Source organism: Pseudophryne corroboree, chromosome 2 (assembly GCF_028390025.1).
Source record: "Pseudophryne corroboree isolate aPseCor3 chromosome 2, aPseCor3.hap2, whole genome shotgun sequence".
NCBI classification, from domain to species: Eukaryota; Metazoa; Chordata; class Amphibia; order Anura; family Myobatrachidae; genus Pseudophryne; species Pseudophryne corroboree.
The window spans coordinates 511,908,671-511,925,632 of NC_086445.1; the positions used below are offsets into that span (position 1 = coordinate 511,908,671).

The following is a 16,962-nucleotide window of genomic DNA, read 5'->3' on the forward strand; positions in this document are numbered from 1 at the left end:
CAGCGCATCGTCGGAAGGGTAAGTATACATGAATTGCTACTTATCACGGCTATACATCGCATCGAAGCGATGCGATGTATAGTGATAAGTAGCAATTCTGATTTCGTTTTCTACATGAATAGACCCCTAAGCCTTTTGTTAAAAGGCAGTGATATGGACACCAGGTCTACAAACTGCTGTAATAACAAAAAAAAAAATTCAGTTTAAGAACATTCTATATTGACACCAGATACGAGTGATTCATTAATATGCAGAATGTGAGTGTACTATATACACTAATGTTTTGTATTCAATATATTAAATGCTACAGGATGCAGTTACTACATCAACATACAGAATGTAATAAATCATAATGTCCACACTTATGTCAACATTGCTAAAATGATGACACGTTTTTACTTTGATAGCATCCATCTCTATTTTCTTAAATCTTCAATTGAAAATACTGTAAATAGGAAGGCAGGAAGGTAGTTTTAGCATATTCACAAGGACTTTTCTTCTAGCACGATACATGAACAAACCAAGGATACAAAATAAGAACATTTATTTAAACAAATGAATAATTTACAAAATGTCCAGTGGAAAACGTGAAGTCCATTAGTCTTGTACATTAGTCGGCTCCTTCATGGCTGGTACCAGTGGGCAAATTCCAGAACACCACCTAATACAGCAGTCTCCAATGTTACTCATATTCCCCGCAATCCGAGATGATCACTTTCTGCTTAGGTTTCCCATCCTTGTTACCCTGAGCCTTTGAAGAAAAAAAAAAAAAAGGAAAGAAAAATTATGTTATAAAAGAATGAAACATAAATGGTTTCCTAGCACAACTGCAATCCCAATGAACAGGCAACTCATCATTGCGAGACTGCTTCATATTATGTTTAAGAGGGAAAAAGTCACTGTAGTTTGTGTGCTCCAATTAAAGGGGTTTACATTAATTACAACCATCCAACTTTTTTTTTTGCTCTCCACAATAATGTACAGTGCACACACTGTTAAGCTCCCTGCAAAAATTGGAACTGTCTGCAGACCTATTTTTGCAGCTCAGCTTCCTATCCAATATAACTATAATGTGTAATAGCGCCTTAAAATGGCACATTATAAAGCCAAGTTATATCATCTACTGCACATATCAGTGTGCTATGGAGGCAAATTTTCTCCATACAGTGTGGGAAGTCAGCTATAGGGGAAATGCTTCATCAGTACTTGCTGACACAACATTATGGGGTAAATGTACGTTATGTGCACCAATATCGCTTCTATCCATGTATGCTATGTGCTCCTGTCCATATCTGTGCTGCTATCTAACAGATAGCATGCCGATATGAGGGGGCAATGTATGAACAGTCATCATCACTGACCGTTCCGACAGCTGCAGGTCCATACACCACAGCAGGGACAGAGCTGTCCAGGTATCTCGCATGAGTAGATCCATGTCGCTATAATACACATTTACCCCTACATCTGAATTACCATTATGGAAGGATGCAAGATGGCTAGGTGACCAGATTCTTTAGCAACATATACAGCAGAAAAAGTGCAGGATCTTCTTTTTTTTTTTTTTAAAGATAGTAAGGGGAGGGAAGGGAAAACAAACAGATTGCAATAAACAGAGCTGGGTGGGTCGATATAGACAATCTGAACAATCTGGTCAGAAAGTAAAGGGCCCCATACACTAGAACGATAATGCCCGATTTCAGCCAATTTTGGGCAGATATATCGGATGAAATCGGGCATTTTGGATGTGTTTCCTATCAGATCCGATGCGTGTTCCCGTGAGGGTCAGATCGGCTCCCCTATATCGTTAGTGCTGCACTCATGATATGTTGGTTCCCGCAGGCATGGCTGGGATCGCATACAATATATTGCATGCAAAATGTACCAAATCGTATGGAACCACTCCCGGGAGAGTTCAAGGGAAATCGCCTCTGACTTCAGCCTCAGACATATCGTTGTAGTGTATGGGGCCCAAGGGGGGTACGGGGGGGGATCATAAGGGTCAGTGCTCAGATGGGCAGGCTAGACGTGAAGGTGTATGGAACAAAATTGCAGAAGGTTAGGAAGTGCATGAGAAACAGGGGTGCACGAGGGAGACGAGGGGTGTTTGGTGGGGAGAAAGGGTACATAAAGATAAGGTAGAAGATGTGGGAGCTGAAAGTACAGTATGGAGAGTGAAGAGCAAGAGAGGGTGTGGAAGGTACAGCAACAAAGAAAGGAGGGGAATGGAGAGGATCCTACAATTAAACAAGGTTGCATTAAGTAGCATGTACCAGGGAGACCACACTGCATGAAACTTGACAACCGTGTCATTGCGAAGACTGGTAATAGATTTCATTTTGGAATCAAACCAGATCCCAATTACTAGCTCCCGGCAGGTTGGAGGGTCAGGTTGCTTCCAGGATGTAGCAATTTGATATCTAGCTGCACAAGCAATATGTAAGATCAGTTTATTAGCGTGTCTAGTTGACTGGGGCACACAAGAGCAGGGGTTAGGGATTTATTTTTAAATATAGTATTGAGTATTTTTTTTAAAAATATATATTTATTGAAAATTAACCCACATCGCATGTTAAAGAGTGTACATCACAACATGCAATATAACAATCTACTGCAATTTACTAAAGTAAAATACATATAAAACAGTAGCACAAGAAATGATAATACAATAAAGGAACAACCTGTTTTGTGGTAATTTCACAGTATGGTAATACATTTGGATTGTCCTAAAATGGTGGCGACCCAAGTAGCGAGAGTTTCTGTATTGTACCACGTAGTCAATCAAACCACCGTACGTACATACTCTTTGGTGGAAGCCAATAACGTGTTCAAATAAGGTAACCAAATGGAAAACATTGTGGAACGAGACTCTGTGTCTTGTTGGGTAGGTTTTAAAAAGATGTTCTTAACCAACTTGAATATAAAAAAATAAATATATTTTTTCCGGGTGGCTTGTGTAAAAATATGGATTTTAAACTTACTGTAAAATCTCTCTATGAGTCCATCTGGAGGACGCTGCACACTTACAATTGGGGTTAGAGTGTGTGAATATGGAGTTTGGCACAAGCTATGAAAAGAACAAACTCCTCCCCTTCTGGCCTCTCCCATCAACCCCCTGTTCACAGGAAGTTCTTCTCAATTAAAGTAATAAAGGAGAGAGAGAGAGAGAGAGAGAGAGAGAGAGAGAGAGAGAGAGAGAGAGAGAGAGAGAGAGAGAGAGAAAGCAGAAATCAATAAACCAGACAAGAGGGAACCCAGCGCACCCCAGATGGACACAGAGAAACAGATTTTACGGTAAGTTCAAAATCCAAATTTCTCTATCGTCCGTCTGGGGGACTCTGCGCACTTACAATTGGGATATCCCAAAGCAAGCCAAAGATTGAGGAGGGGGGGGCGGACAGTATGGAAACATGAGAATCTTGTGAAGTCTGCCACTCCACACAAGCTGCACCTCCACGAATAGCCCATAAGGCACCAACGGCCTGAGACGCACGAGTCCAGTGGGCCAGGAACAGGAACAGCAGAGGACACATAAGTCCGACGGATAGCTGATGTGACCCAACGAGCCACAGAGTTCTAAGAGACCGGTCAACCTCGCTTGGGCGCATCACAAAGAACCAACGTGTCCCTACGGCTAATGGACTCCATACGGGACAAGTAAATGCGTAAGGCTCGAACAACAACCAAAAGGACAAGTGCTGACCTTACCCGGAAGAGACTGGGACAAACACAGGAAGCACAATGTCTTGAGTAAGATAAAAAGTAGATACAACTTTTGGTAGGAAAAAAAAATAAGAATTTACTTACCGATAATTCTATTTCTCGTAGTCCGTAGTGGATGCTGGGAACTCCGTAAGGACCATGGGGAATAGCGGCTCCGCAGGAGACTGGGCACAAAAGTAAAAGCTTTAGGACTACCTGGTGTGCACTGGCCCCTCCCCCTATGACCCTCCTCCAAGCCTCAGTTAGGATACTGTGCCCGGACGAGCGTACACAATAAGGAAGGATTTTGAATCCCGGTAAGACTCATACCAGCCACACCAATCACACCGTACAACCTGTGATCTGAACCCAGTTAACAGCATGATAACAGAGGAGCCTCTGAAAAGATGGCTCACAACAATAATAACCCGATTTTTGTAACAATAACTATGTACAAGTATTGCAGACAATCCGCACTTGGGATGGGCGCCCAGCATCCACTACGGACTACGAGAAATAGAATTATCGGTAAGTAAATTCTTATTTTCTCTGACGTCCTAGTGGATGCTGGGAACTCCGTAAGGACCATGGGGATTATACCAAAACTCCCAAACGGGCGGGAGAGTGCGGATGACTCTGCAGCACCGAATGAGAGAACTCCAGGTCCTCCTCAGCCAGGGTATCAAATTTGTAGAATTTAGCAAACGTGTTTGCCCCTGACCAAGTAGCTGCTCGGCAAAGTTGTAAAGCCGAGACCCCTCGGGCAGCCGCCCAAGATGAGCCCACTTTCCTTGTGGAATGGGCTTTTACAGATTTTGGCTGTGGCAGGCCTGCCACAGAATGTGCAAGCTGAATTGTACTACAAATCCAACGAGCAATAGTCTGCTTAGAAGCAGGAGCACCCAGCTTGTTGGGTGCATACAGGATAAACAGCGAGTCAGATTTTCTGACTCCAGCCGTCCTGGAAACATATATTTTCAGGGCCCTGACTACGTCCAGCAACTTGGAGTCCTCCAAGTCCCTAGTAGCCGCAGGTACCACAATAGGCTGGTTCAAGTGAAACGCTGAAACCACCTTAGGGAGAAATTGAGGACGAGTCCTCAATTCTGCCCTGTCCGTATGAAAAATTAGGTAAGGGCTTTTTATAGGATAAAGCCGCCAATTCTGAGACACGCCTGGCTGAAGCCAGGGCTAACAGCATTACCACTTTGCCTGTGAGATATTTTAAGTCCACAGTGGTGAGTGGTTCAAACCAATGTGATTTTAGGAACCCCAAAACTACATTGAGATCCCAAGGTGCCACTGGAGGCACAAAAGGAGGCTGTATATGCAGTACCCCCTTGACAAACGTCTGAACTTCAGGAACTGAAGCCAGTTCTTTCTGGAAGAAAATCGACAGGGCCGAAATTTGAACCTTAATGGACCCTAATTTTAGGCCCATAGACAGTCCTGTTTGCAGGAAATGCAGGAAACGACCCAGTTGAAATTCCTCTGTAGGGGCCTTCCTGGCCTCACACCACGCAACATATTTACGCCAAATACGGTGATAATGTTGCACGGTTACATCCTTCCTGGCTTTGATCAGGGTAGGGATGACTTCATCCAGAATGCCTTTTTCCTTCAGGATCCGGCGTTCAACCGCCATGCCGTCAAACGCAGCCGCGGTAAGTCTTGGAACAGACAGGGTCCCTGCTGGAGCAGGTCCTTTCTTAGAGGTAGAGGCCACGGGTCCTCCGTGAGCATCTCTTGAATTTCCGGGTACCAAGTCCTTCTTGGCCAATCCGGAGCCACGAGTATAGTCCTTACTCCTCTCCTTCTTATGATTCTCAGTACCTTGGGTATGAGAGGCAGAGGAGGGAACACATACACTGACTGGTACACCCACGGTGTTACCAGAGCGTCCACAGCTATTGCCTGAGGGTCCCTTGACCTGGCGCAATATCTGTCTAGTTTTTTGTTGAGGCGGGACGCCATCATGTCCACCTTTGGTTTTTCCCAACGGTTCACAATCATGTGGAAGACTTCTGGGTGAAGTCCCCACTCCCCCGGGTGGAGGTCGTGTCTGCTGAGGAAGTCTGCTTCCCAGTTGTCCACTCCCGGAATGAACACTGCTGACAGTGCTATCACATGATTTTCCGCCCAGCGAAGAATCCTTGCAACTTCTGCCATTGCCCTCCTGCTTCTTGTGCCGCCCTGTCTGTTTACGTGGGCGACTGCCGTGATGTTGTCCGACTGGATCAACACCGGCTGACCCTGAAGCAGAGGCCTTGCTTGACTTAGGGCATTGTAAATGGCCCTTAGTTCCAGGATATTTATGTTAAATGACGTTTCCATGCTTGACCACAAGCCCTGGAAATTTCTTCCCTGTGTGACTGCTCCCCAGCCTCTCAGGCTGGCATCCGTGGTCACCAGGACCCAGTCCTGAATGCCGAATCTGCGGCCCTCTAGAAGATGAGCACTCTGCAACCACCACAGGAGAGACACCCTTGTCCTTGGAGACAGGGTTATCCGCTGATGCATCTGAAGATGCGATCCGGACCATTTGTCCAGCAGATCCCACTGAAAAGTTCTTGCGTGGAATCTGCCGAATGGAATCGCTTCGTAAGAAGCCACCATTTTTCCCAGGACCCTTGTGCATTGATGCACTGACACTTGGCCTGGTTTTAGGAGGTTCCTGACTAGCTCGGATAACTCCCTGGCTTTCTCCTCCGGGAGAAACACCTTTTTCTGGACTGTGTCCAGAATCATCCCTAGGAACAGCAGACGTGTCGTCGGAATCAGCTGCGATTTTTGAATATTTAGAATCCACCCGTGCTGTCGTAGTACTACTTGAGATAGTGCTACTCCGACCTCTAACTGTTCCCTGTACCTTGCCCTTATCAGGAGATCGTCCAAGTAAGGGATAATTAAGACGCCTTTTCTTCGAAGAAGAATCATCATTTCGGCCATTACCTTGGTAAAGACCCGGGGTGCCGTGGACAATCCAAACGGCAGCGTCTGAAACTGATAGTGACAGTTCTGTACCACAAACCTGAGGTACCCTTGGTGAGAAGGGCAAATTGGGACATGGAGGTAAGCATCCTTGATGTCCAGAGACACCATATAGTCCCCTTCTTCCAGGTTCGCTATCACTGCTCTGAGTGACTCCATCTTGAATTTGAACCTTTGTATGTAAGTGTTCAAGGATTTCAGATTTAAAATAGGTCTCACCGAGCCGTCCGGCTTCGGTACCACAAACAGCGTGGAATAATACCCCTTTCCCTGTTGTAGGAGGGGTACCTTGATTATCACCTGCTGGGAATACAGCTTGTGAATGGCTTCCAATACCGCCTCCCTGTCGGAGGGAGACGTTGGTAAAGCAGACTTCAGGAACCGGCGAGGGGGAGACGTCTCGAATTCCAATTTGTTCCCCTGAGATACTACCTGCAGGATCCAGGGGTCCACTTGCGAGTGAGCCCACTGCGCGCTGAAATTCTTGAGACGACCCCCCACCGTACCTGAGTTTGCTTGTAAGGCCCCAGCGTCATGCTGAGGACTTGGCAGAAGCGGGGGAGGGCTTCTGTTCCTGGGAAGAGGCTGCCTGCTGCAGTCTTTTTCCCCTTCCTCTGCCCCGGGGCAGATATGAGTGGCCTTTTGCCCGCTTGCCCTTATGGGGACGAAAGGACTGAGCCTGAAAAGACGGTGTCTTTTTCTGCTGAGAGGTGACCTGGGGTAAAAAGGTGGATTTCCCAGCCGTTGCCGTGGCCACCAGGTCCGATAGACCGACCCCAAACAACTCCTCCCCTTTATACGGCAATACTTCCATATGCCGTTTGGAATCCGCATCACCTGACCACTGTCGCGTCCATAACCCTCTTCTGGCAGAAATGGACAGCGCACTTACTCTTGATGCCAGAGTGCAAATATCCCTCTGTGCATCTCTCATATATAGAAATGCATTCTTTAAATGCTCTATAGTCAATAATATACTGTCCCTGTCCAGGGTATCAATATTTTCAGTCAGGGAATACGACCAAGCCACCCCAGCACTGCACATTCAGGCTGAGGCGATTGCTGGTCGCAGTATAACACCACTATGTGTGTATATACTTTTTAGGATATTTTCCAGCTTCCTATCAGCTGGCTCCTTGAGGGCGGCCGTATCAGGAGACGGTAACGCCACTTGTTTTGATAAGCGTGTGAGCGCCTTATCTACCCTAGGGGGTGTTTCCCAACGCGCCCTAACCTCTGGCGGGAAAGGGTATAATGCCAATAATTTTTTAGAAATTAGCATTTTTTTATCGGGGGAAACCCACGCTTCATCACACACCTCATTTAATTCATCTGATTCAGGAAAAACTACGGGTAGTTTTTTCACACCCCACATAATACCCTTTTTTGTGGTACTTGTAGTATCAGAAATGTTCAAAACCTCCTTCATTGCCGTGATCATGTAACGTGTGGCCCTACTGGAAAACACGTTTGTTTCCTCACCGTCGACACTGGAGTCAGTGTCCGTGTCTGGGTCTGTGTCGACCATCTGAGGTAACGGGCGCTTTAGAGCCCCTGACGGTGTTTGAGACGCCTGGACAGGTACTAACTGATTTGCCGGCTGTCTCATGTCGTCAACAGTCTTTTGTAAAGTGCTGACGCTATCACGTAATTCCTTCCATAAGACCATCCAGTCAGGTGTCGACTCCCTAGGGGGTGACATCACTATTACAGGCAATTGCTCCGCCTCCATACCATTTTCCTCCTCATACATGTCGACACAACGTACCGACACACAGCACACACACAGGGAATGCTCTGATAGAGGACAGGACCCCACTAGCCCTTTGGGGAGACAGAGGGAGAGTTTGCCAGCACACACCAGAGCGCTATATATATGCAGGGATAACCTTATATAAGTGTTTTTCCCTTATATAGCTGTTGTATTGATTAATCTGCCAAATTAGTGCCCCCCCCCCCCCCTCTCTTGTTTTACCCTGTTTCTGTAGTGCAGGACTGCAGGGGAGAGTCAGGGAGACGTCCTTCCAGCGGAGCTGTGAGGGAAAATGGCGCTTGTGTGCTGAGGAGATAGGCTCCGCCCCCTTCTCGGCGGCCTTTCTCCCGCTGTTTTAAGGAAAAACTGGCAGGGGTTAAATGCATCCATATAGCCCAGGAGCTATATGTGATGTATTTTTCGCCATCTAAGGTGTTTTTATTGCGTCTCAGGGCGCCCCCCCCAGCGCCCTGCACCCTCAGTGACCGGAGTGTGAAGTGTGCTGAGAGCAATGGCGCACAGCTGCGGTGCTGTGCGCTACCTTATTGAAGACAGGACGTCTTCTGCCGCCGATTTCCCGGACCTCTTCTGTCTTCTGGCTCTGTAAGGGGGCCGGCGGCGCGGCTCTGGGACCCATCCATGGCTGGGCCTGTGATCGTCCCTCTGGAGCTAATGTCCAGTAGCCTAAGAAACCCAATCCACTCTGCACGCAGGTGAGTTCGCTTCTTCTCCCCTTAGTCCCTCGGTGCAGTGAACATGTTGCCAGCAGGACTCACTGAAAATAAAAAACCTATACTTAAACTTTTTCACTAAGCAGCTCAGGAGAGCCACCTAGTGTGCACCCTTCTCGTTCGGGCACAAAAATCTAACTGAGGCTTGGAGGAGGGTCATAGGGGGAGGGGCCAGTGCACACCAGGTAGTCCTAAAGCTTTTACTTTTGTGCCCAGTCTCCTGCGGAGCCGCTATTCCCCATGGTCCTTACGGAGTTCCCAGCATCCACTAGGACGTCAGAGAAAAGGTGTTTTGTATGTAAAACCACTCTATCATGATAGAAAACCAACAAAGGTGGACTTTATGAAAGGGCTGCCAACTCCAAAACACGCCGAGCTGAGGCAATGGCCAAAAGAAAAAGAAAAACCACCCTAAAAGTAAGGAACCGCAACTCAGATTCCAGAGGCTCAAAAGGAGAAACAGGAGTTACACAAGGAAGTTGTATATGCAAAAATCTGTGAAGGAAACACTGAACATCCGTAAGAATGTTAGTAACCAATTCCGGAAAAGAAAGTCTAGAGCAGAACCCTGTCTCTGAAGATAAGACAAAATCCTTCTGATAACTGTTCTGCAGAAAGGACAAGAGGTAGAAAAGACTAAGAACCTCAGTGAGAGGCCTTTACATTCGCACCAAAAGGTGAAGTTTTCTAGGGGGGGGAGAAGCACTTTCCACAGTAAGAGTCTGTGAAAAGTGGTTCACTCGGCTATACAGCCAGCCTGACGGATAGTGGCCAGCGATGATGCGGGAGCGCGCATCAGCGCTCACCACCCGGCTATAAACACTGGCCAAGTTTGAGCTCAAAGTAGCTCAAAATGCCAAAAGTTAGCTACTTTGAGCTCAAAATCACCCAGTGTGTATGGGCCTTTAGACCTGCCTTAGAAGTGACCATAACTAGAGATCATAATCACTAGGACAAATGATTGTCCTTTGAAGTAACTGAGCTATAGTGTCTGTCAAGGGCCTGGCACACTGCACAGTATAAGCTGCGTAAGGAGCATTCAGGTCTGTGCAGCCATTTTGGCAGTTTATAGGTACATAATGCACAAAAAAAAATGTCTGTCTTGTGTCCGGACATAAAAATAATGAAAGGAAAACAGAGTACCATCAATCACTCTTTTAGGTGTGAAAGTATTTACCACAGATTATTTTACATTAACTCAGCCATTAACATTTTACCAAGATTTGTGGGCTAAGTAGTAAAAAGTGTACCAGTCCCACTACACTGTCATAGTGCAAGCAAAGGCAGACTCTGACTATACCAGTATTTGTGTACTGGTCCTGGACGCACTGCAATACCAGGTCAATGTATAAAGTGGACAGAGCAAGCTCCTCTTCTATCTTACTAAAAATTCATGTAATGTATGGTCCCTAGATAGGGAGCGTATCAGATATTAAACTGATAAAAACAGATATTACACCTGAACTTTGCTAAAAGGCTGAGATAAGCAAATATCACTTGCATATTGGTTGCAGTTAGTGGGCTACGTAATAGAGGCAGTAAAAGTTCCACTATACCAGCTACAGAATAAAGCCATACCACCAATTTGGTGGACTAAAGGCTGAACATAGTAATAGCCACTATATTTACTGTAGTGCCTGTAATTTGTGAGGAGAGGGCATTATTTGTACATGACAACACAGGTAGGATTTTCTAACAAGCAAATATCATGTATATATTTGCTGGGCTAATTACAGAAACCTGCAATAGTCCCAGAATACTTGCTATTGTGTATATTATACTACAGATGGGTCCACATTTATCTTGACCTTTAATAGGATTAACTGAGACTGGCCAGTCGGACTTAATCCCCTGCTGTATTGCATTGCAGTTGAGAACAATAGATTAGGGTTTATGCTGATAAATCATGTTGTGCCTAGGCACAGAAAACTAGTCAAGATAACTGTGGACCCATCTGTATTGGCAGATCACTTTTAAAGTTATCACCTTGTGGGTTGTTACCATACCTCCCAACTGTCCCGATTTTCATGGGACAGTCCAGTTTTTTTGGGACTGTCCCGCTGTCCCACCCATGGGCCGCAGTGTCCCGCGTGGTGGGGGGGCACAGTGTCTATTCACAGAGACAAGAGGGACAGGGGGCATGACAGCAGCTCACAGAGCGCTGACCATGCTCCGATAGTGACGGAGAATGGAGGCGTGGCTCGTGATTGCGGCATTGCCGTGAAGCCACACCCCCTTCCCTGAAGCCACGCCCCTTTTCTGGACGGGTGCGGCTGTGCCAGAGTCCCTCTTTGGCCGCCAACAAAGTTGGGAGGTATGTGTTACTGATCACAATAGTCCCACTATATCTCAGTGCAAAGAATGACAGTGCTCCCCCCTCCCCCTTATGCTGAGCTGCTGACATGTGATCAGGAGCTTCCTGCCATGCTGCTGGGGGCAAGGCCTAATCGGGTGAGGCAGTTTAGACTGGTTTGAGGGCGCCAAAACATCCAGCAACTCCATACAATAAAGATAATAACAATGGCCCTCATTCCGAGTTGTTCGCTCGCTAGCTGCTTTTAGCAGCTTTGCACACGCTAAGCCGCCGCCTACTGGGAGTGAATCTTAGCTTATCAAAATTGCGAACGAAAGATTAGCAAAATTGCGAATAGACACCTCTTAGCAGTTTCTGAGTAGCTCCACACTTACTCGGCAACTGCGATCAGTTCAGTCAGTTTCGTTCCTGGTTTGACGTCACAAACACACCCAGCGTTCGGCCAGACACGCCTCCGTTTCTCCAGCCACTCCCGCGTTTTTCCCAGAAACGGTAGCGTTTTTTCGCACACACCCATAAAACCGACAGTTTCCGCCCAGAAACACCCACTTCCTGTCAATCACATTACGATCACCAGAACGAATAAAAAACCTCGTAATGCCGTGAGTAAAATACCTAACAGCATAGCAAATTTACTTGGCGCAGTCGCACTGCGGACATTGCGCATGCGCATTAGCGACTAATCGCTCCGTTGCGACAAAAAAATAACGAGCGAACAACTCGGAATGACCCCCAATGTTTCTGTCCAGAGTTGGGCTAGAACTTAGGTCTCTATACATATTGGACTCTTGCACTAGTGTGCTGAGCCACAGCCTCTCATGGCTGCAGAAATAGAGAGAGGGACTTCGTATGCAGCAAGAAGCTGCACAAAATGGCGCTTTCCCATTTTGGGGGAGGTGTGCATTTAGCAGCGCAAACATCGGGACCTGAGGCACTTTATAAATCTGCCCTCAGTGTCCCCTGGCCACAGGAGTCAGCGCAGCCACCCCTCAGCCATCATACAGTCCTTTATACAGCCCTTACAGTGACCCAGCAGAGCACAGGAAATATACGGCCAGCAGACACACAGCATGGGGGACTGTCATATGCTAGTATGAGAAGGGTCACAGCCTAGTACTGCCTTAGTAGGCTGAGGTTGTTCCTACCTGATCCAGTGCCTCCTCGGATTCTGTGAGCTGGAAGGGAGAGACCCAGGCACCTCAGCGGTGTAGTGACTCCACAGAGGCAACACAGAGTGAGAAAGAGCGCTCAGAGAAGCTCTTCTATCCCAACTACTCTCACTCTGGATGTGTTTGTCACCAACATTAGGGACTAAACGCCAAACAAAACAAATAGAAATAAAACCTAACTAAAAGCTAGGAGCAAAAGAAAAGTGTGCCTGTACTCCAAAGCACAAAACTAAAACTGAGTACTTCCTGTAAACAGGGGGTTAATGGGAGGGGAATGAAAGGGAGGAGTTAGTTCTTTTCACAGCCTGTGCCAAACTCCATACTCTCACACTCTAACCCCAATTGTAAGTGCGCAGCGTCCCCCAGATGGATGATAGAAAAAAATATTACAGCATTTCGCAGCCATGGATCTGATTTCACGCCGAGCAGCTTTCCCTAGAGGGTAACCAAGGCTGGGGGGTTCTCTAGTTAAATTTTAACTGTAGAACACCTTTCAAAGGATGCAAAGTTCCCGAAAATGCAATTTTAAATAAACAGAAATGGACATTTAAATGGAAAAACAAAAAAAGGTCATACAAGCAAGTATTTCACTCAAATCTATATTTCCTATTTTTGCTTTTTTTTTCCCTTCTATTTTCTCTTCAGGTGCATACACTGTATGATTTGTCAAATGATCGGGGTATTCCCGATCAATCGGGCGACCAATTGCTCTGTGTGGTATGTACGATATCGTGCATGGCGCGCTCCCATGGGGTCGTCCGTTTCTTCCCGATCTTTTTGCATGTTCAAAAAATCAAGGGAAACTGCTGACTATCCCATGCAGCGCTATGCGGGGATGGGCCGGCATAGCGGGAGTCATGCCCTCTATGTCGGTCAACCGATGTGTTTGCCCTCGGATCGTCCAGTCGTATCGGTGGGTACACACCATTACAGAGTTCTGTGCACATTCCAGAAACTATCTAAAAGTAATTCTTCAGTAAAAAGAGAAACCCGTTTGTCAGTCCAGAGTAATGGTCAAGGCTTTGACCATTACTAAAATAAAGAAAACTAAAAAAACTAAAATAAAAAGCAGGTCTTTCAAGTAATGCATTTTGTAACTAAATGTAAGAGTCTACATTGCAGGTGTGTTTGCACCAGTATAACAACGACTAAAGCCTCAGTCAATTCCATGCATTGCTCTAGTAGCCACTGAACACCTCAGAGCAAGTGTAATAGTCATAGGAAGGAATAGCTATGTTTCACAAAAAAACACAATGTACTAATGTTTTTCTCTATTTTCAGGTCAGGTAACTTTAGTATAAACTGGTTCAGAAGCACAGACAATATTGTAAAAGTTGAATTACAAGGTGTTACTTATACAAATGTATTAAAATATAATGTAATTGAAATATTAGCTGTTGTGTCTGCCATTGCTTGGGTCTGTCAGTTTTTGTCAGCGTGTACTTTGAAACTGTGGCATGCGGTGCACCTAAGTGATGTCATGCACATACACACTCTGAACTTGGAGTTTTGGATTATACAGGAGATGACCAACTCTCTTGGACAAGGTTAAAGTTAGTGTTTTAATAGCAGCCCAAGTGTTGGGTACTGTGTAACTATGGGCAGTTTTTTCTCTCTGTTGAATCAGACTATGAAAGTGGTTGGATTGTTGGGGTGTGTCTTTTACTGCAAAACTATCAAACAGTGCAGTGAATCAGACAGCCCTGATCTGCTCCAGTGTGCATGAAGCTTGCATTTTAAATCCGAATAACCGAGTTATGAATTATGTCTATATTGGTGCGGTGTAAGGGGGGAAAGTGCATCAGTGTGCATGTTTGTTAATATTTTTGTGAAACTGTGTGTACGCACATGTTCCTCAACTATTTTGGCGGTGGCAAAGCTAGTTTAAGCCTGACTAAGTGCCTGATTCTGTGTTGCGAACAATGTAGAAAAAAAAAGCAAGTAACTTTACTCCGGGGCAAAACCATGCTGCTCTGCCGGTGGGGTGGATTTAAAATGTGCTGAGAGATTTAGATTTGGTTGTCCAAACTCAAAACTAAATTGCACTATATAAAAAAAATAGAAAAAAAATGCAGTATTTGTGGGCTACATGCAAAAGCAGCTAGTAAAAAAATAAATCAGTGAGACACGCACAGTGCAGTTTTCCTTTTTTTTTTTTTTATTAAAGACAACACAGGGTAGTATGCAGGCTTATCAGTGTAATGGGGGAGTAAAAGGTGCTTTCACAAAGAAATAAAAAACTACAAACTGTGTTATGAATTGTCATGAGTCATAAAAGAAACATGGAAAAACTGACCTCAATCTGACGCACCACATCCATTCCCTCCATCACCTCTCCAAACACTACATGCTTCCCATCAAGCCAGTCCGTCTTGTCACATGTGATGAAGAACTGAGAGCCATTCGTATTTGCACCAGAATTGGCCATAGATAGCAAGCCTGTACAAAATAGATTACAGTAAGTAATCAAGAGCCTTATTAGAATAACCTTTACCAAGCTAACCTAAATCACATAAATAGTTAAATGCTACATTATATTGCCGAACGACAGTTATCTAGGCACTTCGATTTACTGAACTGGCATCTCATATTTCCAATCATCTTTTATTTGGTACCACAAGGAGGACGCAGCAGCTGAAGAAAAGATGAACAGATACAGTGCAAAAGTCTTACAGTCCAATACAATGCAGAGTGTAAGAGGATACAGATGTATACTCCTACACTCAGCATCTTTACACAAGACAGTGTGATGGAGATGCTCAGGCACCAGGAGCGCAGCATACTTTTTCCAATAAATACTGCGTCTCACGTCGCATCACAGCTGCAAACAAAACCACTCAATGTGCTAAAGCTGCTAGGTTGTGACACCTGTCACAATAGAATTAGTACAACCTAAGTGTGAAGTCGGCCACAGTGTGCAGTGTAAGCTGCCACTGTCCGCGTGACCGAAAAGTTCCCTGTTCCTTTACAGGGGAGGAAGTCAGATATCATGTGGCCATAGAATGAAATATGGCCACAATATCTGATTGGTGCCAGTCTGTCACATAAAAGGTCTGTTGGTCTGACAGACAATTTATCTGACCGTGTATGCCCAGCATTAGTTGTACACAGATTTAGAAGTACAGCAAGCACCAGTGATCAGTGTGCACTAGCAACATAGAGTTGTCGCTTCTCACAGGTTTTAACGGTGAGAATAAGACTCAACTTTTGTAAAAACGATGCTTGCTTCAGCCAAGTGTCAAGGACCCTGGTGTGCCACGTAGATATAGTATCCGGATGATAGGGTGACATGGTCAAAAGATTGATATGATTTTTTTTTTTTTTCTAATATCTTCAACTTTTTCAAACTTTACAATCCATGTGGACTACGATTGGGAACGGTAATCGGTGTCGAGCACAGCAGTAGCGGAGTGGGGCACCTGCAATCGCTCGCCATGCGAGGGGACGGGGTGAACTAATTGGGGTTTAACGTTCTGGAAGGGAACATGAACAAAAAAAACAGGAAAAACTCATGTTGACCTTTTTTCATGTGTCAACCTTTTTTCATGTGTCAACCAGTTCCATGTCAACCTTTTGATCCATCAACCTTTTGAATATGCCAACCTTGAGTATGTCAACCATTTGGTGTAAACCTTTTCTACCATAACCGTAGATATTTGGCACTTCTAGAGCAAATACACAGTCATCACAAACAGACACAAAGGCAGTGCCTGCTGAGCCCAAGGTGTCGGTGCCACTGTTGGCAAGTGGGAGGGGTACTGCAGTAGCAATTATACCCCAAATCAGCAGTTTGAAGACTCCGACAAAGCTGTTGCTTCTATTTGGCAGGTAAGCTGCACATTTCTGACACTCGTTAACAACATGTCACAAGAAAAACAGACCTGGGAGCCTGCATGGTTAGAGATGAAAGCTCATCTACATTAATAAGAGACTTGGAACAATCAGTTTCTCTTATCAAAACCCAAGAACAAAAATCATCCATGTATGCAATTACTTCGCTTAAATATTAATACGTAAAAAGGTGCACGGCACTTAGTTGCTTTATACTAAAAGTTAGATACATATTTCAAATTACAAGAAGTCCCAAAAATAAGAATTTACTTACCGATAATTCTATTTCTCATAGTCCGTAGTGGATGCTGGGGACTCCGAAAGGACCATGGGGAATAGCGGCTCCGCAGGAGACTGGGCACAAAAGTAAAAAGCTTTAGGACTACCTGGTGTGCACTGGCTCCTCCCCCTATGACCCTCCTCCAAGCCTCAGTTAGGATACTGTGCCCGGACGAGCGTACACAATAATGAAGG

At 45.4% G+C, this 16,962-nt stretch overlaps 1 protein-coding gene and 1 non-coding gene across 3 annotated transcripts in view; both read right to left on the reverse strand.

The window, feature by feature from the left end:
* Positions 1–527: 527 nt before the first annotated feature.
* The window catches only part of PPIE (peptidylprolyl isomerase E), an 83,837-nt gene continuing 67,402 nt past the window's right edge, over positions 528–16,962 (reverse strand). For both annotated transcript variants that reach the window (XM_063954071.1, XM_063954070.1), the window contains exons 9-10: positions 14,954–15,096; positions 528–751 (exon numbers count right to left, since the gene is read on the reverse strand). In XM_063954071.1, the coding sequence (XP_063810141.1) occupies positions 683–751; positions 14,954–15,096 (212 nt within the window). In that variant the 3' untranslated portion in view covers positions 528–682. The remainder of the gene's footprint in view (positions 752–14,953; positions 15,097–16,962) is intronic.
* Positions 10,478–10,665, reverse strand: LOC135052855 (U2 spliceosomal RNA). The gene has a single exon (XR_010242312.1). It is a non-coding gene; the product is annotated as a U2 spliceosomal RNA (small nuclear RNA).